This window comes from Clytia hemisphaerica, unplaced genomic scaffold, assembly GCF_902728285.1.
Source record: "Clytia hemisphaerica strain Z4C2 unplaced genomic scaffold, Clytia hemisphaerica genome assembly, whole genome shotgun sequence".
NCBI classification, from domain to species: domain Eukaryota; kingdom Metazoa; phylum Cnidaria; class Hydrozoa; order Leptothecata; family Clytiidae; genus Clytia; species Clytia hemisphaerica.
This window is the reverse complement of record NW_027103595.1, coordinates 1482736-1505838: the sequence shown is the minus strand read 5'-3', so window position 1 is coordinate 1505838 and position 23103 is coordinate 1482736. Positions and strand designations below refer to the sequence as shown.

The 23103-nt window shown below is 34.6% G+C and overlaps 1 protein-coding gene and 1 long non-coding RNA gene across 2 annotated transcripts in view; one reads left to right on the top strand and one right to left on the bottom strand.

Annotated features, from left to right (window-relative positions):
* LOC136801656 (mutS protein homolog 5-like) overlaps positions 1-23103 on the top strand; it is a 63438-nt gene that overhangs the window by 38376 nt on the left and 1959 nt on the right. Inside the window, exons 3-8 of the mRNA XM_067058300.1 lie at positions 268-330; positions 2099-2227; positions 3388-3460; positions 5168-5277; positions 5770-5924; positions 6576-6716. Coding sequence (XP_066914401.1) covers positions 268-330; positions 2099-2227; positions 3388-3460; positions 5168-5277; positions 5770-5924; positions 6576-6716 — 671 coding nt within the window. The remainder of the gene's footprint in view (positions 1-267; positions 331-2098; positions 2228-3387; positions 3461-5167; positions 5278-5769; positions 5925-6575; positions 6717-23103) is intronic.
* LOC136801658 (uncharacterized) overlaps positions 2575-23103 on the bottom strand; it is a 67829-nt gene continuing 47300 nt past the window's right edge. The window contains exon 3 of the long non-coding RNA XR_010845885.1: positions 2575-2815. This is a non-coding gene — a long non-coding RNA (uncharacterized lncRNA). The remainder of the gene's footprint in view (positions 2816-23103) is intronic.

Sequence of the window (23103 nt, the reverse complement as noted above, 5' to 3'; positions counted from 1 at the left end):
ATCCAAACAGGGGGTCTAAAGGGGTGTTTTTTCATTTTTCCAGTCACACATTCACGTAGGTATGTGAGGAATTATTCAAGGCTTTTTTTCTTCAAATTTTGCCATTTTCCAGGGGGTATCCTCACATTTCCAAGAATTTTATTCTGACTTGAAAAGGTTCGTCCACTCCCCTACGTATGGATTTTTAATGGAATACATCATTGGTTAGATTTTAAATCGTACCGAAGCAGTAAAACTCCCTATCATTTGATTGTTTTTTTCTTTTAGAGGATTCTGGGTAAGATGAAATCTTGTGGAATTAACGTCCGGGATTGGCAACATCTTTATAAGGTAATTCGTTATTTTCTATTCCGCATTTTTGTCAAGATTTTAGGAGATTTTATAGGTGAAATTCTACTTTTATCTACATATTAATAGCCGTATAGTCTGTATGTATGTTTGTTTGTTTTTTGTGTGTCACTTTCGTTTTCGCAAGCAATGTTTTGTTCTTTTAAAAGATGACTTTTGCTTCTTGCTCCACAAATGTGTTGAATCAGATTCGCGCCGTTTTATAAAGACTTTGTTTTGATTGATAGACTTTTTCTTTTTTTTTCTTTCTTTTCTTTTGTTTTATGTTTTCGAATGTAATTAACGACCTAATCGCACGATGGGTTATTTTTTCTTATTTAGCACCCCCTCAAAGAGAGCAATTAATCGTTAATCACACTCTCCAATGCCGCGCCAATGTTTACAAAATTGATTTTTATATTATTTCTTACATTTTTTTGCATCGAACGTTTTAATTGCATTCGAAATTTATTTTGTGAGAAAGAAAATCAATAAACAACAATAAAAGAAAGACATAAAGAAAAGAGAAAAATATAAAACTCTCAGTGTAATTTCTGTAATTTACTTTCCTAACTGGGAAAAAGTAGTGACAGCCATTGTGCGATTAGCTCGTCATCACATAATAACTCGTACAATTCGAAAATTGCACTCGTGATTTTTTTTGTTTCTAATTTTCCTCGTCCTTTCGGACTCAGAAAATTAATAACAAAAAAATCACTCGTGCAATTATATTCGAATTGCACTCGTTATCATGTGATTACATATACTTATTTGATTTGAGACATTCGAATTCTTTTCAAAACAAAAGAAAATCTTTTAAACAGAATCTGTTAAAGAAAAGAACAAATATTGTTAGAACAACAGCAACATTAAAAATAAATTCAAAAGGCGGTAAAAACTAGAGTTCTTTCTTCGTAAAAAGGGACCTTTAAATATCTATGTCGATAATTATTTTGCTGTAAATCTAAGTCATTGTTGAATTTGAAAAGTTATCGAAGTTATGACGAAGCTATTTTATAAAAAGCAACATAGAATTACGCTATCATGACTGTCTGCGTGTCCTAGCTGCCTTCCGGGGGGACTATGGTTGCGAGCTGACTTTCGGCCCTGTCCCTCGGACCCTTAGCAAAATAAAGAGGAGAAGAAACAAGGGAAATTGTGTGAATTTTAATTAACTTTTTGGAACTAATTTGACCAAATTTCTATCTTTCTGGGGACAAAAAGTTGAAATTTTCCTATTTTTCCGATTCTTAGTGGGACTGAAGTTTGATTTTCCAATTTTTCAAACTGCCATGTTTCAAAAAAGGCACCTTTAAGGCCGGTACATAACCATACCCTTCTCTTGCCTAATTACCCCCCCCCCCCGGGCTGCACCCCGCTTATCTTGTCATCAAAGTTTTCCTAAACATCAAGAACTACGGCAAATATAACGCGAGCGAAGCGAGAAAAAAAATCTAATTGCAGAGCCGTCTCGGACGTCGCTGGTCGCCGGTATGGTGTAATTTGGGAATGACGCCCTTTTTCTGCTTTCTGATCATTTTTGCCACAAAAACCTTTTTCAAAATATGGTTAAAAGATACGTCACCCGTGAGGGATAGAGTCAAACTTTGAAGAGAATTCTTCCCTTTAATTTTGATTTCATTGTGTTTAAGCCACCTTCCCAACATCCAAAGGACTTTAAATGCGTTCATCCCATCCCATTCCATCCCATCCCACCCACCCCAACCCAGTCATTCATTCATTCATTCACTATGCTTTTTACCCATTACAGACGATTTTCCATGCGATCTGTATCGGTGACATTTGCAAAGGAATTTCCAAAGACTTGCACATTATCCAGGAAATCAACGAAACTTTCTCCAAAGAATTATTGAGTTTGGGAAACCTCATCAAACACATCGTAAGTTGAACCCCCCTTCAAATCATATGAGCAAGACAGAAGTCTTATTCAGGTCCGGCGATTTTCGTCAATCCAATAAGACAAGGAAAAAAATTAGCAGGTCTAGAAATTTGGTTCGCTACAATCATGGTCGTAATATTTGAGAAAAAAGGGAAATCCAGCGGGAAGTTTTGAAACCACAATCGATTTGTAAGTGCTCTAAAGTAGGTTGGAAGGGTAGAGTTTTAACTCTGAGTTTTAAATGAGACTTAAGACCTTAGGATCTGAGGATCCAAAAAATCAAAAATGGTCCAATAAGGCTCATAATATAGCCTGGGGGTCTTTAAACCCGATCTAAATTGAAATATCCTATTAAATTTGAGAGATGGCCCAAAATCGACTTTCTCGCCCGAACTCCAAATTTCGAAAAACGAGGAAATAAGCTTAATTCTCAATAGATTTCGACCATGATTGTACCTCAAGTAAATATTACCGAATTTAATTTATTTGCATTTTTTGAGGACGATAAAGTGACTGAAACGGTTGGGAATAACTCGCAGTTTTGAACGGCAAAGTTGAGGACGGTAACAGTGCTGATTTATCGTCGTCCTATAAAATAAATATATGTTCCCTTTACTGAAAATCCCAGGAACTTCTATAGTTATTAGATTTCTAACAAGAAAAGAAAGCATTTTGTCAGCTAAGTAAAAGTTGAGAAATTTCATCACATAAGATTTCGAATTCATGAGATGGTAGCCCAGCTAGCACACAACGTTGTTTTAACGTTCAAATAACGTTATTTGGACGTTATGAATGTCACATGGACGTTGTTTTGACGCTGTGTGCCGTCTGGGAGAGTCGATGGATCAGAACAAATTTGTATTTTTTATAAGAACATAAAGCTTCGATGGCCAAAATATTAAGAACAAGTTAAGAATATTTTAAGACTTTGTGGACTCTAAAACATCCGATTTCTTAGCCAAATGGATAAAAACGCTCCCAAAATGGTGTAAATAAGAACATGTTGAGTATAGCCTAATAGAGGCTTAAAATTTGAAAAGTTGAGAACGAAAAAGCTTTCAAGAATTCTTGATGTTCTTATAAAAAATATGTAAATTTTTGGGCTATTCAAATTTAAGTTTAGTTTAGCTCTACAACTTTTCTTTTTTGTGAATTTTTAGATTGATTTTGAAGAGTCAGCATTTTTACAACATTTTGTGGTCAAGACGGGTGTCGATGAAGAGTTAGATGAAAGTGAGTTGATGAGTTAGAAACTCGATATATCAATTTCATTCGTTTGCTCCATATTCATGATATTCATTACGTAGCAAGAGTTTATTTAAACTAGACAAAAGTTGGATAGAATTTGCCACTACTGGCAAAAACCGGGGTCTTTCAGTAGAAAACATTACGTCATGAATATCATGACTTGTGAGTTACAATGATAATGTTTTTGACTTGATCCTAGAGTTATGGTAAACTTTTACATTTTGAATCAAAGATATAAAAATTCTTTCTGAGTCGCAGCTTCAAGATTATTTGTAGATTTATATTAAGATATCAAGATATTCTAGCGAGTTATTAGATAGCTTGGAAGATTAAATAAAAGATTTTCTAGACCCCTGAACCCTGTATGATATTAGACCCTCCCATCATATTGCAATGAAAGGAATACTAGATAAGCATCATGTCAGTGATGCTGTATTGGAATCTTAATCTACCAAAATCTTTGCTCGGGTTTTTTTTTTTTTTTTGAAAATGGTACCCTAATGGTAGAGAGCACTTCTCCGATACTTGTGATGATGTAGCGTACAACCTCGCTCCCTGCCTATTACCAGCTTTTTAATGCTTACTGATAGCGCTAGATAATACCCTGGCATTGTCTGGTTTTCGAACGCGTAAGATTACGTAATTCAAAAACAAAACGTCAGATTTCATTTTGTTCCTGGATTTGAAACCATTGCATTTCCCTCGGCATTTCCAATGATATTAATAGTAAGAGTGTTGTTGAACACATCAAAAGCCCTTTGGATGATGGGAGAGGGTAATAAGCTTGAATTCTAAGCCGAAAAAACGAAATATTACCACTTATCAATAATCGAAGCTTGAAGAATCGCATATTTCATGTTTGGTGACGTCATTTAGGACCTAAGTGACGTCATCGAAAGGGTAATAAACTTTTCACTTCACTGAAAGTATTACTTCATTGACTGAAAAGATTCTCTTGCTGGTTCCCAATCCAATGAGGGGTCAACCATTGCTTATATCCTTATCAAACTCAAGATATTGTATTTTTAAGGTTTTGATGACGTCATCGGACCCAAAAAGCCTCAATTTAAATATATTTATTTTTATAGTTTCTATATACCCACTATTACCCCTCCCAACTTATTCTCCATTAAATTTCCGATCAAATGAGGGGTCAACGACTTCCCAGCTTCCCAGCTCCTATCCAATCTCGAGATATAGCACTTAAAACGTTACAATATAAATTGCTTAAAATACGTCCCCTCTGAAAGGGAGAATTCGCATCAGACAACACCAGGGTTTTCTCTGGCGTCAATCAGAAAAGTAATTAAAGCCTGTGAGATACACGGGGACGAGGTTGTGTAGCGTTCTCTGACGTTAATTTGTTATCACTGGCCTTTCTAAGACCCTAGACTCTGGAGCTTTATCTGCCATCTTTGATCGTAATTTCTTTGAAAGTGGTACCCGCAAAGAAGCCATTGCAGTGTTTAAACTTGACGTCAAACAGCGCTACATCATCACAAGTATTCCAGGAAAAGTAGATCTAGCGCTTTCGATGCATTTACACCGTTAGAGCAATGCTACCATTAGGGTACAACTTTTATTAAAAAAAACCTGATCAAAAATTTTGGTTGACCGGGAATGAGAAACTACCTCCATGCTTTATAATAAGGGTCAAATGTAATAACAAAACGAACTGTTTCATTTACACAGGGAAAAGAACTTTTGACGGCATACCGAACTTAATGACGAAAGTTGCTCAAAGTGAACTTTCAAAGTTGAACAGGTCCATCACCAAATGCAGCGTCACATATCTTCCACAGGTACTGCCCAGCTGGCACACAACGTTGTTTCAACGTTTATCTAACGTTCACAACGTTCATATAACAGTACTTGCGAAGTTTGTAAAAGGAGCGGATACAAAATCAAAACAAATGTCACATGTCAAAATAGAAAATCAAACCAAATTTTGACTGTTCAATTGTTTTACAAGTTTGTTTTTATGTTCTTATATAGTTTGTTCTTATAAAAAAACGTGTTAACTGCCGAACCATTGATTTTAAAGCACTTAAGAATCTAGAGTTAAAACTCTTGGATGGGAAATTAAACAAATTATTTCCCATTTAAACCGTGTGGCTCGTGTGGTTTTTACACAATCACATAAACGCAGAATTGAAAGTAAACTATATGGGCAATTTGACAAATATGTCGCGTAAAAAAAAGAAAGCGCTTAGATCTACCATTCGGGTTTTAAATTCAATGCACCTAACCCAGCTCCATCATCTCCAACTTCTTTGTTATGTTGTACGTTTTAGGCTAGTCAGAACTATATCCCCCAACAAGTTACCAATCACAATGAATCTAATAAAGTTGTTCTCGACAACAATACGGAGAATGCATCTCCAGAAGATACGTTTACCCAAAATGTTGACCCTGCTAACCATGTTGCTTCCTCAAACACTTGTGAAAGGTAGGATTATCAAGTTTTTGTTTATGATAATGTAGAGTTGCTAAAACTTTCTGCCGAAAAACAATTTCTAGATCATCGCGCTAGTCTTTATATTTGACAAAGTAATGATCCTTCAGAATTGGGGGTTTAACATGAATGAATTTCTTTCAGCAATTTTAAGGATAAATAAGTTTTTAGATAATTATAATGGCGCTAAATATTTAACGTGGAAAAAGAGCAAAGATACTATGCTGGAAAATTAAAGTTAAATCTAACTGAAGACTACTGTTCTAAATTAGAGGAGCGAGATGGCCAAGTGTGTTTCTCGGCTCGAATACCGCTTCTCCCAGGTTCTACTCAATTCAAATAAGCTAAGCTTACTGGCTAATGGGCCCCATAAATACAATTGAAAGACTCTCTTAAAGTCCTAGATCACTGAGATATCCTTGTAAAAATGCCGACTCGACTCTCTCTAATCACTATTATTCGAATCTCTATAATTCGAATTAAAGCATCCGTCTGCTCAGCTGGAAAATCTTTCTCTTTATTCGAAGAAAATTCTTGGTCCCTTAAAGATCGAATTAGAGAGAGTCAACAGTGACTTTTATTGTTTAACCCATCCATTTTCAGAAAGTTTGTATAGTTCTAAAAAATCTCACTTTCTTTTTTCAGCGACGGGGAATATGAAGACGATGTTGTCGGTACAATCACGTATGCGACTCCTGTCATCAATATATTCATATCAGCAATTATTTCGATCGGATTGATATCGATCGCATTGTACACGCTGTTCAATAGTTTCTGTCCAGATCTGTAAGTATATAGTGGTACATATTTTTTGATTCTTAACAATTTTCCTAGAATACCACCTAAGTGCAATTATGACAATATTTTACAATTGCAGGGTTTATTAAAGATATAGAGGGCAACGTGCTTTGGAGAGGGTATTTAATTCTTATCATAAAGCCCCTGAAATGAAATCTCAAATTCATTTGACCAACTTTTACTTGGATCAGCAAGTCAGTACGTTTTAAATTTTTGTGGGAAGCTGCCACACAATAGCTTGAACATTAAAGTTTTTGTTTGTTTCATAAATCATATTTTTTTAATTCTTCAATTTCACGTAAGTAAATATTGATGGTTTTTAGTTTGTGAGATGATTTTATAGTCACCAGACCCCTGGAAATCTTCTTCTTTCTCTCCTTTCATTTGAAATCATAGTTTTCCCAGGAATAAAAAATTTTCCCTAATCGACTTGTAGAAAGGCATCATGGCATTTCTTTGTACAATAAAGTTCGGATTTATCAATAACCCGACGGGAAATATAAAGAGTCGGATGTTGTCGGTACAATCACGAAAATATTAATAACAGGTGTTGCATATGTGATTGCATATGTGATTCAATCACATATGCAACTCCAGTCATTAATATATTCATGTCAACACTTATTTCGATCGGGTTGATTTCATTCATCTTTTACATGTCGTTCAATTATTTCTGTCCAGATCTTTAAGTTTTATGGTCGTACATATTTTTTTGATTCTTAACAATTTTCCTAGAATACCACCTAAGTGCAATTATGACAGTATTTTACAATTGCAGGGTTTATTAAAGATAGAGAGGGTAACGTGCTTTGGAGAGGGTATTTAATTCTTATCATAAAGCCCCTGAAATGAAATCTCAAATTCATTTTACCAACTTTTACTTGGATCAGCAAGTCAGTACGTTTTAAACTTTTGTTGGAAGCTGCCACACAGTAGCTTGAACATTAATATTTTTGTTTGCTGCTTCATAAATCATATTTTTTAAATTCTGCAATTTCACGTACTCAGTTTCTTTAAGTGCGTGTTGTCACGCCTCAGTAACTTTTTACTTTGCAAGAAGACGCTTCTCGAAATTGTATATTGGAAGTTCTCATTTTGTTTACTAGAGATGTTTACTACTAAATTTGTTAAACAAGTCTTTTGTATTAAATTCAATTAGTGCTGCATACTGTAAAGAGAAAATCACAAAACGTATTTTCAAACATGGAAAGGGAGATTATATGAAATGACCACTCAAAAAGGTAGGGTACATACTTATACCCTGTCTTCCGCTAGTCAAATCTTAAGATATTTCAATTTTTTTTTGGTCATTCAGGTAGCCAATTATTTAATTTTTACGAATCTAACTGGCGAACTCAAAAAATATATTTTAAAAGAGTCGAAAAAAGCTGTTTTATGTCGCCTAATTGCATTATCATGACCTTTGTCCCTCTATATTTGACTGGAGTCAATATTTTTTTTGTGTTCGCCAGTTTGATTCAATAACCTACACATCTATAGAATAACTTGTGAAAATATCTAAGCATAAAACAAAAAATTAGGGTAGCGGAACAGCCAAAATATCGAAAAAATGTATGTTTTTTGACTTAAAAGCCATTTCCTGGAGTAAATAAAAACAATAATACAAATATTTTTAAAGCAAAAGTAACTTCGTCATATTATTTGTCGATAGCTAAAAAAAATAAACCAAAAAATAATATGACTCAAAAGTTATAGGGTTTTCAAAATTGCTAGTAAATTAATATTCTCAAAGAGATGAAAACGCACTTAAAGCAACTGAGTAAGTAAATCTTGATGGCTTTTTAGTTTGTGAGATGATTTTATTGTTACCAGACCCCTGATAATAATCTTCTTTCTCTCCTTTTCTTTGAAATCCCAGGAATAAAACATTTTCCCTAATCGACCTGTCGAAAGGCATCATGGCATCTCTTTGTATAATAAAGTTCGGATTTAACAATAACCCCGACGGGGAATATGAAGACGAAAATATTAATAACAGGTGTTGCATATGTGATTCAATCACATATGCAACTCTAGTCATTATTATTTTCGTGTCAGCATTTATTTCGATCGGGTTGATATCATTCGTCTTATACATGGCGTTCAATTATTGCTGTCCAGATCTTTAAGTTTTATGGTCGTACATATTTTTTTTGATTCTTAAAAATTTTCCCCAGAATATCACCTACTGTAGGTGCAATCATAGTATAAGAAAGCCGCGGCTGGAATATGCACCACATTGTCTTTTCAGTTAATTGCTGTTCCATCTCTGTCTTCGAGCTTTATAAGAACATCAAGATGATCAGTTTGTTATTGGTAGATAGTTTTTGAAATTTTTCTTTTATTTTCCTTCACAAAAAGTTTTTTTGTTGCTATATCTTTGAATCTGTACCCAATAGAACACTTGAACTAATTTTGGACATATTTTAGGGGTATTTTGTGGAAACATAGTTTTTCGCTAAAATTGAAATTATAAGAACTATATTCAAGATGACAACTTTCCTGTCAGTTTAAATGATAAGTTTTGAAGGTGCTGGCTTGAATTTTTCACAGTGTTATCTTGATGTACTTTTTCATTGATTTCTAAAAAGATTTCACTGAAATATTGCGAAGGCATTTCGAGGCACCTCATTAATTTTTGAGTTCTTTCAACCCAGCCATTTTGTGCTTGTTTCAATTTCTTAGTGTTGATTTTTCCGTTACAATGATTTTATAATGCAAGTGTATTATCAAGAGCATATCATTAATGTCTAAAACGCACTGAGAAGTAAGTATTAACGACAAACCAATAAAATTTACCATTAAAGATGCTACATTACTGATTTCTTGATCAACAAATAGTCATCAAATACGACAGAGATAGAATAACAGAAATTCAGATGTTATCATTCCAGCCGCGGCTTTCTTATACTATGGTGCAATTATGACAATATTTTACAATTGCAGGGTTTATTAAAAATATAGAGGGTAACGTGCTTTGGAGAGGGTACCCTTTTTCATCTCCTCTCCTTTAATATCAACATTTTTTCCAAGAATGAAAACTTGTCCCTGATCGACCTGTGGAAAGACATCATGGCATCTCCTTGTACAATAAAGTTCGGCTTTTTCAATAACCTTTTAAAATTTTGAATTTACTCAAAACTTATGGAACGTAGAAACTTTCGATATATTTTTTTGTTTACTAATGTTGAAAGGAACTCAATTGTTCGAGAACCATGAAATTACCACAGGGTGAAGGTTTAGACTTTCTAAAATGCTAAGGTCAAACTTACTAAATCTGAAGAAATAATTGTTGTTTACGTTTTGTTATTTGATTTTGCTGCGTCCAAAGGTTAATAAACTACAATGAGATCATTTATTAGGAGAGCAGATTTTTATGTCGTTATAATTCATCTTTTTAGTATCATGAATATAATTACAGTGCCATAAGAATCTGCTCCCCTACACAAATTTTGCACCCCTCTTGGCTACGGTACTGCTCATTCCGGGGCCCCAATAAGGCAAGAATCGCATCTCCTATAGGATTTGAAGCCACATTTTGCTGCTTGTGCGTTAGACTAGCAAGCGTCTGTCTTTCCTTCGACACAGCAACGCGGGAATAGTGCTTATAATAAAGAGTTCTTATAAAAAATAGAAATTGCCGCGGGAGAGTGGATTGGAAAGACAGACTAGTTCCAAACGGTGCAATACGGGATTTTGCTTCAATCTAATCTCAGGCAACGTTCCCTCGAAAAAGAGGGAAGATAAAATGAATGGACACGGCTTATTTTTTCTTCTATTCTCATCGCAATATTTGAGTTTCTCGGAGTTATGGATGAGAAAAAATATATAAACACAAACAGAAAAACGTGGCGAGGACTTCTCCAACTTCTTTGCTAAACTGAGAAGAGAAGATTTTTAATGCTTTTAAATGTTTATAAACACAGATTTAAACTGTCTTGGCATTCTCTATCTGAGATACTTTATTCATACATTGTTTTTGGCTTGGTTGGGACGTTGATATATTCAAAAAACAAACAAACTTTTATATGGATTATACTTTTTCATGTGATTGTTGTGATTGAAAGATTTTTTGATTATGTATGGTTATAAACATTCATGACATGTTTTAACACTGGGATCTTTGGAATTTTGTTGGCTTGGTACGTTGGTAAATCTATTGTACAAGTGCAGTATTTATGACAATATGACACAGCTGAACACAGATTCCATGACTGCATGCAGGATACTTTTTGCAGGGAATGTTCAATATGTTTATGCTAAACTGTTTGGGTAACGGATCACTGCTTTTTCTATAGTACAAGTTAAACTTGATAACCTTATCCCAGAGAATGTAACTCTGAAATGGCTACAGAAATCCTCAAAAATTAAGATGGAAATGGTATTTATATAACATTTTTGGTGGTGCAATACATGGTGTGGAAATGATGAAAAGTGAAAGTGGTAATTTGGAATTTAAAAATTGAATGTTTTTTATACGAAAACAATATTCTGACAAGCTGACCAGTGAGACACATCTTGGTTCTATTTGTGAATCAAAATAACAACATTTTACATTGAGATGACTGGTTTTCTGGGTTTTCGGGTGCCCGGCCATTGTTTAGCTGGATTTCACTACCTTGATGAAATTGTTAGATGTACGAGGATGTTTTGGGGTTTCAGACTTCCAGGGGGCACTTAGGCAAAATTAATTATGGGGACATGCCGCTGATCAGGGTTCCTTTTTCAGACTCTAGAGATATATGATAGGGTGCCAAATTTGTACTAATTTTCAAGATAGTAACCCTGACTGGGTCGATTTTTGGTCATTTTTGACAATTTTTACAGTGAGAATATTAGAAAGATTAGAAAATGTTTGAATTTTTTGTCTACTTTAAGTCATTTTTGCCACTTCACAGATTTTTTTTAATTGAATCATTTATCGTTCTGAAATGGTCCGAAATTTACCAAACATTCATATCTTACAGGGTCCACTTTTCAGTCCAGCGCGGCACATCCCCGTCGGTCGTCAAGGTCGGTGCCCCCTCCCCCGGAGCATACTTCTACCTTGTAATTTTTTATTGTCCCCTGGTGTTGTTGAACACGTTCAGACTGAAATTTATACCTACTGTGAAAGTCTTTCAAAACTTATACTGCTTATATATTTATAAAATTTATGAAAATTTTGATTGGATTTTTGCCAATTTAAAAACAATCTACTTGGATTTGGAAGTAATTTTATGTAGGTATACTATATATAATTTTTATAGCTAAATTGGAGGTCAATATGAACAAATACATATAATTTTCTTTTTCTTTTTGGCATCAATAAAAAAAAGAAGTTTTCTTATACCTGCAGTCAAAAATTTTCATCTTTTTCTTTTGAAAGAGATTTTTCCCCTTATATGAATATTTTAGTTTTGGAGTACCTAGCTGGTATTGGTAGGTACAGTTCAGTTTATGTTCTTTTCATTCAGACAAACAAATCATACTTTTTGTGAATATAGTTTTATTTAACTCCTTGTCTTGTTGTTGGTATCTTGTTTCAAGTACTTTCAAGTACTTTCAATTTTTTCAAAATAAAAAAGCTCCTAAATTGACTGATATTCCATTGTACTCACCTTCTTTTATAATACATTAAAATCAAAAAATAATCAGGATGTGAGTTTGTTTTGATTTGAGTGAATTGAATTGTATATCCAAATGTTGCACATAAGATGATAAAACACCTCTCATTTAACAAAGTAAAAAACAAGTTTTCAAAAAAAATATTTTAGGGGCTTCATGAATGCTGTTAATTTAGTTCAGTAATTAGTTTTTCAAGAGTCTCATTAAAAAAAACATAATAATAAAGTATAAAAAGTACCGAGTTTTGTTTACTTTTTTATTCTAATCCGTGAGAGTGAGTGCGCTGTTTTGAGTGAGCACTCCGCCGCGGTAGAAAAAGCACTCCACCGTTTATTTAGTAAATAGCGCCTTTTGGAACTAGTCGTTGTATTCAGTGAACATATATAGAAATGGATCCCATTGCAAGTTCAATCTGCAGCGAAATACAACGACGTGGTTTACTAGTCTACTTGTGCGTATATTTTTGGCATCTGCTTTTCTTCCTAATCGGCTTGTTCAATGGTGCCGTAGCATCGCTTTGTTCCATAAATTTCGTCTTTTTTCAATAACTTTTTTAAAAAGTTTTTTGAAAATAATCGAAACTTATGAGACGTAGAAGCTATCAAGATGTTGCTCTGAGTGTAATTTTTCTAAAATTGTTGAATTTATTCCAAAATTATAATGAGCGTAAGAAGCGTAGAAGCTTTCAATATTTATTACATATCAGTGTTTACCTGCTGTTGAAAGAACACCAATCATTCGGAAGCATAACAAAGGACCGCAGAGGAAAGGCTGAAACTTCTTCAAATACAAGCAAGGATTCAATTTTGCAACGGCTGAAGAAATATATTTGATTAATTTCATTACGTTTTGCTTTTTGAAGTTTAACTAGCCTCTTTCCAAAACTTTCACTTCTCATGATTCTTGGGGCAACGGAGCCTCCAGTCGCTAATTCCGGCGCTCAAATTTTCAATATATTACTTTCTTTGTTTACTAATGTTGAAAGGACCTCAATCGTTCAGAAACCATGAAATCACCACAGGGAGAAGACTTTTAAACTTCTTGAAATGGTAAGGTCAAACTTTCAAAATCTGAAGAAATATATTTGATTAATCTTTACGTTTTGTTATTTGAGGATACTGGGTCCAAAAGTTAAACTACAATAAGCCTCTTGTCACACCTCTGATCTCTCGTTCCCTAATAAGGCGAGAGTCGCATCTCCTATATTTAGGCTTTGAAGCCACGATTTTGCGCATATTTTTTTGCATCTGCTTTCTTCCTGATCGACTTGTTGAATGGTGCCGTAGCATCTCTTTGTTCCATAAATTTCGTCTTTTTTCAATAACCTTTTAAAAAGATTTTGAGAATATTCGAAGCTTATGCGGCGTAGAAGCTATCAATATGTTGCTCTGAGTGTAATCTTTCTAAAATTGTTGAATTTATTCCAAACTTTAATGATTTAATAGGCAGCGTTAAAGCTATGAATAATTATTACCAGTGTTTACTGATGTTGAAAGGACCTCAATCATTCGGAAATATGAAATTACCTCAGAGAAGGCTAAAACTTCTTCAAGTAGCAAGGATTCAATCTTGCAACGGCTAGAGAAATATATTTGATTAATTATATTACGTTTTGCTTGTTGATGTTGAGTGTGAAGTCAAATTAGCCTCGTTTCATAACATTTTCATTCCTAATGATATTCAGGGCGACAGCGCCTCCGATCGCTTATTCCGCCGCCCATTTGCTTTCTTACACCCTGCAATTGTCATTGGCATAAGCAATAATTTACCCTAGAAGTTTAAGATTTTGAATTTTTGCCAAATGGTCAATTAAAAAAGACATGGAGACTTATATATTATATCTTACTATCTCTTTATTGTTTCAATTTTGAGTAGTTGAATGTTTTATACTTCTAAACTATATATGGTGAAGATCAGAGATCTGACCTCAAGGAGAGAAAGTGTTGAAAATACGAAATAAAATAAAGATGAAACATAAAAAGGCACTAATATTTTTATAATTATACGTTTTTTTTCCATTTTTTTGAATTTTTCTAAATATATAAATCAAACCAATCAAACATCCTGTCAAGAAATGAGAATTTTATGCGAAAAAGAACCAACAAACCAATAGACATAAAGTTTAAAAAGCCAAGCAGAAAAACACAAACACCAAAACCCACTCAAAAACCCAACCAATGCAATCTGGAGTCCCTGACTTGCGACAGGTGCAGCGGCTTTAAACATGTTTTATGGACGTCCAACACTCAGCCTCCCCCAGATTGCATAACCCTGAACCGACCCGCAGTCCAAACAAACTAACAAACATAGAAAATAAACAAAAACTCCCACACAAATACAAAGAAACAAAAAAGGTAAACAACAGACAAGAACAAGAACAAGACAAACGACAAAAAACACAAATTTTTAAAAAGTAGGCCCAGAACCCGGTTCGACACCTAAAGTCCGTGCAGCCGTCTGTACGGGAAAGAACGAAAAAGAAATGACTGAGAAAACTAACATACAATACATAATAATAATAAAAAAAAAAAAAAAAAAAAAAAAAAAAAAAAATGTTTCAATTTTTCAAAATGCAGTTGCGCTAAAAAACCATTTAAAGATTCTCCGAATTTCATAAAAGTCTCTGGAAATCTATCAAAACACTTTACTATTTGTTTTCGCAAGAAAGATCTTTCAGCTCCCTGATTGAGCATGCGCTTGAACAGTTCTGAAATTCTGGGCAGAACATCTTCAAAAAGAAGAGTGCATCTAGCAATGCGTAGGACCTCAGAATATATAGAGCTGTAAAAGATGATTGATGGTAAATTACTATCTTTATGTGGCATTCTCACAATGAAAAAGGGAAAGGCGTCTCTCTTGTCAAACAATTTGTAGCGAAAGATGTTATTTTCAATGCTTATATCTAAATCCAAAAACGTTGCATGTGTTCCATGATGTTCAACTTTCAACTGTAGCTCTTCCGGATATATATCATTATAACATGAGAAAAAATCATCTCTATCATTAATAGCGCAAAGGTCATCAATAAATCTACCAACTGAATGAAAATTGTATGCTCTAGGAGAACTAGTAGATATCAAATTTTGTACATATTTAGATTCGTAATAATAAAGAAAAAGGTTAGCCCAAAATGGAGCTGGATCTATTCCCATCGGGATACCGATGTTTTGTCTGAGTATATGATTACCAACTTTGAAATAGCAATTCTTGATTAAAAATTCAACACACTCTGATAAGGAAATGTTGGTAAAAAATCTGTTATCTTTTCCTTTTGCTGTCCAATAGACTGAATTTGCAGAAAATCCAAGTTTATTGCGACATGCCCCATCAAAAACGAAATTAATGATATCTGTCAAAGTTTTTACAAGTAATTCATGAGGAAGAGTGGTATAAAGTGTAGCAAAATCGAAGGTAGAAATTCTTTGTGCTTTTTTCTTAGCATTTATCCGATTTAGATGTTCAATAACCGGTGAAGAATTTTGAACCACCCAAAATTTGCTAAACCCAGAAAAGAATCTTGATTTTCTGTGAAAACTTTCAACATGTTTGTAGAGAACTTTAAAAACATTGAAACAACTGCGGTCAACGGTTTGGTGCTACAAGTTTTAGAGGCTACAATAAATCTGAAACCAATAGGATTTTTATGCATTTTTGGCATCCAATACATGATGGGAAGAGTTTTCATTTTTTCTATCAATCCTAAACCAAAGCGCTTACACATTTCCTCATTTGTATTGATGATGGTATTGAAGTCTATGTCACTAGGCAAGTATGTATTATTGCCTGAAACCTCAGCAATGAGTTTGGCGACATAGAACTTCTTACAAATAAAGGCAAAGTTTTTGGAAGCTTTATCTATCGTCACTATGACGTATTTACGATGGAAGGATTCAAGATATTGCTGTACATTTTGATCTTTAAGCACAGAACTAGTTTTGAAAACTTTAGTTTTAGGCTTCCAAATGTTGATTGTATCTCTTACTTTTGACATAATTGCTTCTTTCCACTCATTCAAGGTTGACTTTTTAATACCAGATTTTGCTTCAATGTTAGTTATACAATCATCCAGGCTTCGAAGAATCTCTTCCAAGGCTCTATCAAAATTTATAATTCTAGGTTCTCTATAGTTGGGACCCTTGGCTAAAAGTTTTCTGAGTTTGTCATTCTCATATACATTATCTTTATGATTTTTAAGATTTGTGCTATTACGCTGGGAAAATCATCAAGTTTCCTTTGTCCAAAGTGAGATTAACCTTGCCTGTTTGATGACAGGGATGTAGCATTTTGCTTAGGACATGGTAAACTGATACAAAGTTGCAAAGTTAAAATTATTACTGAATTTGTTCAAAACTCATTGGACGTAGAAGCTGTCAATGTGTTGCAATATATGTTGCTTTCACTGTTTCGTGATGTAAAATACCTCAATCTCTCAGTCAGCATAGAATTTGGCTTAAACTTTTCTAAATAGCAAAAATTGAATCTTACAAGAAAATTCATCCTAAAATTAGATTAGAAATCAAAGCTTTGTGATATACATACTGGGAAAATCGTATCGAGGTTTCCTTGTCCAAAGAAGAATTTTCAACATACCTGTTTGATGGAAGGGACTTGGAAATTTACTTTGGACATAGCGACCTGAGATTCTATAAATAATTACGAAGTTTTTTTAATTTTACAATCAGACTTAATATGGATCAATTAAGAACAAGCAGAACAAAACGTGTTTTATGGCCCTTTTTATCCTACCTACCCGTTGGTGTTAGGGGGCCCAGTGGTTTGCGTGAATGCGTGAATGGGCTTTTTCACTTGCGTGAATGCGTGAATTGGAAAGCTTTGCATGAACAAAAAACATTGCGTGAATGAGTGAATTTGGAAAAAATATTTGCGTGATTGCGTGAAATGAAGGTCCACTGGGGGGGGGCTCTGTTAGGGACCCACCGATCTTTCTTTCGCGTGCCTTTTTCAACCAATGATTCAATTCTATCTAATTTTATAACCGTTTGCAAAATAATTTGGAAAATTTTTACATAAATGAAGACGAATGGTGATGAAAAATCAAGAAGAGGTTTAAAAACAACTTGAAATATTTTTTCTTTGGTGCTCTGGAAACTTCATTTTTGGTGAAGAGCAATTCTAGCTATATAATCATTTTTTACTAATAATTAATACATTGAGAGTTACAGCTTTTTAGGAGGTAGCTTGTTGGAATCAAAAAGTTCTGTTTTGCTGGGTTTTTTTCACTTCATTGAGCCGTACTATCTTAGAAGAGTAGATCGTTTTAGTATAGTCCATAATCAGGTTTCATTTTCAACTGTTTCAACGCACGAATCAGCACTTGCGGATATCAACTCAGACACTTAGTAAAACCCTAAAATACTATCTGTACGACTTTACTGTAAGACTCGTTGCCATGGGGGCACTGGTAATGGGGCGGTCGAAGTCCGATGATCTTTGTCAAATATGAATGTTTTGTAATTTTTTTTTTTTTTTTTTTTTTTTTTTTTTTTTTCTTTATTGAAACAAAGACACGTGTACACTACCAACATATATTACAAAACATTACTTAAACATAAAATATAGTCCCTCCCCCCGCTAGGAACTAACGTTATATCGCCAGAGGTACTAGACTATGTAAAAAATAAATAAATAAGTAAATAAAGAAAATAAAAAGAAAAAATCTTGGAGAAGGAAGCTACAGTTGTTAGGTAAAAGCCTAAAATAAAGCACCGCTAAACCTTCCAGTCTCGTTAAGAAATTCAACAACAGAACAAAGAATAGATTTATTTAGATTTGAAGTCAAACTTTCATCCCCATATAATAAAAGCCGACAGAAAAAAGGAGGGTTAAGTGGCGGATGAAAAATAATGCCTAGGGTCTGAAGTTTGTCGAACAAAGATTGTCTTGCATGGGAATATATAGAGCAGTGCAGAAGAAAGTGTTGAGTGTTTTCAACAGAGTTAGTACGGCAACCACAGAAAGGGTCTAAAGTGTCGCGGAAGCCATGTCTAAATTTATGCTCGTTGAGATGGCTGAAACCGACCCGAAGTCGATTAAGAAAGATCACTCCTTGAATGTCAGGAACATCAAAAACATGGGATTGCTTGGGTCTCAAAAATTCATAGATTGCTTTTTTGAAAGTTTTAATTGAAGGTAGATCTCGTATATTACCTCCCAGAACATTCCACTGAGATATGCAGTACGGAAAAAAAGTGTTACGGAAACGTTCAGTTCGTATATTAAGAGGATAAATAGGATTTCTTGTTCTAAGGCCACCTGGTGCTGTAAGTCTTACTGGCAGGTAGTTACGTAAATACGAAGGGACTAAATTGTTAATAATTCCATAGAAGAATGTCATTCTTCTAGCAAAGCGCCTGTCAGCAAGACTTTCAAGACCAAGTTCTGAATATAGTTTTTCTTGAGACGTTCCACGAAAACAGCCTGTTATAGCAAGGCAGGCATTATATTGAATAGATTCAAGCTTCTGCACAAAGGTAGCATTTCCTGGGCGGTCATATACGATATCGCCATAATCAAGATGAGGCCTAATGAAAGATTTATAAATGGTTAGTAGAGATCTCCTAGGCACATGCTTGCGAAGTCGGTTAATAAGACCAATTCCTTTATTGGCCTTTTTTATCTTCTCGTCTAGATGGCGATCAAAAGAAAGTTTTGAATCTAAGATTAAACCAAGATGTTTCTGGTACTCACTGGTCGCGATATTAGAGTTATTAAAGGATATTACTGGAGCATTAGGAGGAGTGAGTCTACAGGTAAAATAGACTTCAACAGCTTGCTTAGATGGGTCAGGGTTAAAAGACATCTTCCATTGATGAGCCCAAACAGTTATCCTGGAGAGATCTCTGTTAAGTACATCAAGGCTCAAGAGTTGATCAATCACAAGAGAGAATAACGAGGTATCGTCAGCAAAGATCTTGGGTTTTGACTCAAGGTTTTCTGGAAGATCATTAATATAAATTAAGAAGAACAATGGACCAAGAATCGAGCCTTGAGGTACCCCTGCATTGATTCGCTTCCACTCGGATGTTTTCCCATTCAACACAACTCTCTGATGCCTATCGTTAAGAAAGCTGCGAATTAAGGAAAGTAACGGTCCAGTCACCCCATAAGATTTGAGTTTAAAGAGTAAGCCATCGTGCCACACCCGATCGAATGCCTTTGAAATGTCTAAAAACACCCCCCTGGTATCTAGAGAAGGATCTTTGTCAAACCTTGTATAAATATCATGCGTTATGGATAACAACTGAGAAATGCAGGAATCTTCCTCCCGAAAACCAGACTGACAAGGAGAAAATAAGTTGTTATTATCAAAATATCTGTAAAGTGTATCATAAATACACTTTTCATATATTTTTCCAAACACAGGAAGAAGAGACACTGGTCTGTAGTTTTTGGCTATGCTCCTGTCTCCCTTTTTATAGACAGGAACCACGTTTCCTTTCTTCCACTGTGATGGGAAGATGCCAGAGTTGATAGAAAGATTGAATATACTAAGCAAAGGTTTTACTAGAGACTTACCACAGATTCTGACCATACGAGTAGAAATATTATCCCACCCATGGGCCTTGTTAACATTCAAAGAATTAATAATAGACTCGATTTTTTCTTCTTCAAATACAAGATTATCGAGTCTGGAGTTAGTAAGAAATTGTTCAGGTGGCAAAACACTGTCAGTATCGATAAGTGAGCATTGGTTTGAAAAAAAAGAGTTGAAAATATCGGCCTTCTCAGAAACATCGCTTACAAGGACGTTTCTTTCATTTCGAATAGGTGAAAATTTGGCACCCTATTAGAGCGAAAATGGAAGATTACAGTCTGAGGAATGCCAAAAATGACTAAAAGTAGACAGAAAATTGAAGAATCTTTCTAACTTCCACCCTGAAAATTGTCCAAATGCTGTGACTCAGGATTTTTGAAATTCTAAAATTGTTTATTGGTTTTTAGTTAAAGGTTTCGAGTATCGAGACTCAGGGCCATCTTGAATTGAATCATTCAAACTAGGTTGTTTCGAGTGTTGGTAATCGAATCCAGTAACAAAGTGGTACGGATCTGAATGAGAATCTGACGGATGATGTTTGAAATTCTAAACTTGAGGTTGCTTTTGCAAGAGGTTTCAAGCAATCAGACTCAAAGCAATCCTGGATTGAATCATTCAAACCAGGTTTTTTTTGGTGCTGATAATCGAAGCCGGTGACAAGTTGTAATACCATGGATATGTTTGTTTTCCTAGGGATTAAGTAAAATAAAAAGGTACCATGAAAAGGAAAATTTTATTGTTCTACGAAAGGGATGCATAAATTATGCGGTGGGGATGACAGGCTGAAACAACGTATTTTGAGATGAAGCTGATTGCTCAGAATGTTTGAAATTTTGAAATTGAAGTTAGTTTTTAATTAAAAGTTTCGAGTAATCAGACTCAAAACCATCCTGAATTGAATCATTCAAACCAGGTCTTTTTTGGTGCTGATGATCGAAACTAGTAAACATGTGGTACGGGTCTGAACATGAAGCTTGATCAGAAAGTTTAAAATCCTAAAATTTAAGTAATGACACGAATGGAAAGATGTATGGCCCTTGTGTGTCCTTACGTGTAATTTTCTGTGACCCTTTTTGAAAGGGATGCATAAATTATGCGGTGGAGATAATGACCTGAAACATCGTATTTTGAAAGTGTTTAAGCTAACCGAAGATGTTTGGAATCCTAGAATTAAAGTAGTGAGATGAATTGAAAAGTTTTATGGTTGTTTTATCCATCGCCTTGAACTTTTTGGCATCCCTGTTGTTTGAAGGGTTACATGAATTCTGCGATTGAAACAATGAGCTGATATACTTTTCCAATGAGTGAATGAATACTTATCGATAGAAAATCAATTGTTTGTTACAATTAAGCTTTGAATTGTTTTATTGCTTTTGTTAGAGGGTTCGAGTAATCAGACTCAAAGCCATCCTGAATTGAATCATTCAAACCAGGTCTTTTTTGGTGCTGATAATCGAAACTAGTTAACAATGTGGTACGGGTATGAACAGAAAGGTGATACAGAGCGTTTGAAACTCCAAGATTAAAGTTGGTTTGTAATTAAAAAGTTTCGTGGCACAAGGTGATACGGATCTCAACTAGAGGCTGGCTCGAGATGATGACCCTTGAACATCGTATTGTGATATGGTTCAGTCAAGGAGCTAACTTAGAATGTTTGAAATCCTAAGTTTTAAGTTTTGACACGAATAGAAAGATGTTATGGTTTTTATAACCACTCGTGTAATGTTCATGTAGCCCTGTTCGAAAGGGGTCATCGAAACATCGTATTTTGATATACGATCTAGTCAAGAAGCTAAGATTGAAGTAGTGACACGAACGGAAAGATGTTATGGTTCTTATGTCCTTACGTGTAATTTTCTGTAGCCTTGTTTGAAAAAGGATACATAAATTATGCGGTGAGATAAGGACCTGAAATATCTTATTTTGATACGGTTTAGGCTAACCGAAGATGTTTGGAATCCTAGAATTAAAGTAGTGATATGAATTGAAAAGTTTTATGGTTGTTTTATCCATCGCCTTGAACTTTTTGGCATCCCTGCTGTTTGAAGGGTTACATGAATTCTGCGATGGAAACAATAATCTGATATACTTTTCCAATGAGTGAATGAATACCTTATCGATAGAAAATCTATTTTTTCGTTACAATTAAGCTTTGAATTGTTTTATTGGTTTTGTTAGAGGTTTCGAGTAATCAGACTCAAAACCATCCTGAATTGAATCATTCAAACCTGGTCTTTTTGGTGCTGATGATCGAAACTAGTAACCATATGGTAAGGTACGGGACTGAACATGAAGATGGGTTTGTTAGAGGTTTCGAGTAATCAGACTCAAAACCATCCTGAATTGAATCATTCAAACCAGGTCTTTTTTGGTGCTGGTAATCGGAACTAGTAACCATATGGTATGGTACGGGACTGAACATGAAGATGGGTTTGTTAGAGGTTTCGAGTAATCAGACTCAAAACCATCCTGAATTGAATCATTCAAACCAGGTCTTTTTTGGTGCTGATGATCGAAACTAGTAACCATATGGTAAGGTACGGGACTGAACATGAAGATGGGTTTGTTAGAGGTTTCGAGTAATCAGACTCAAAACCATCCTGAATTGAATCATTCAAACCAGGTCTTTTTTGGTGCTGATGATCGAAACTAGTAAACATGTGGTACGGATCTGAACATGAAGCTTGATCAGAAAGTTTAAAATCCTAAAATTGAAATAATGACACGAATGTAAAGATGTTATGGCCCTTGTGTGTCCTTACGCGTAATTTTCTGTGACGCTTTTTGAAAGGGATGCATAAATTATGCGGTGGAGATAATGACCTGAAACATCGTATTTTGAAAGTGTTTAAGCTAACCGAAGATGTTTGGAATCCTAAAATTAAAGTAGTGAGATAAATTGAAAAATTTTATGGTTGTTTTATCCATCGCCTTGAACTTTTTGACATCCTTGTTTAAAAGGGATGCAAAAATTCTGCGATGGAAATAATGACAGGATATACCCATCCACTAAGTATAACCTTATCAGTTGAAAATCAATTTTTTGTTACATTTAAACTTTCAATTGTTTAATTGGTTTCGAGTAATTAGACTCAAAGCCATCTTAGATTGAATCATTCAATCCAGATATTTTTGGGTGCTGATAATCGAATCTAGTAACCATATGGTACGAGTATGAACAAGAAGCAGACACAGGGTGTTTGAAATTTTAAG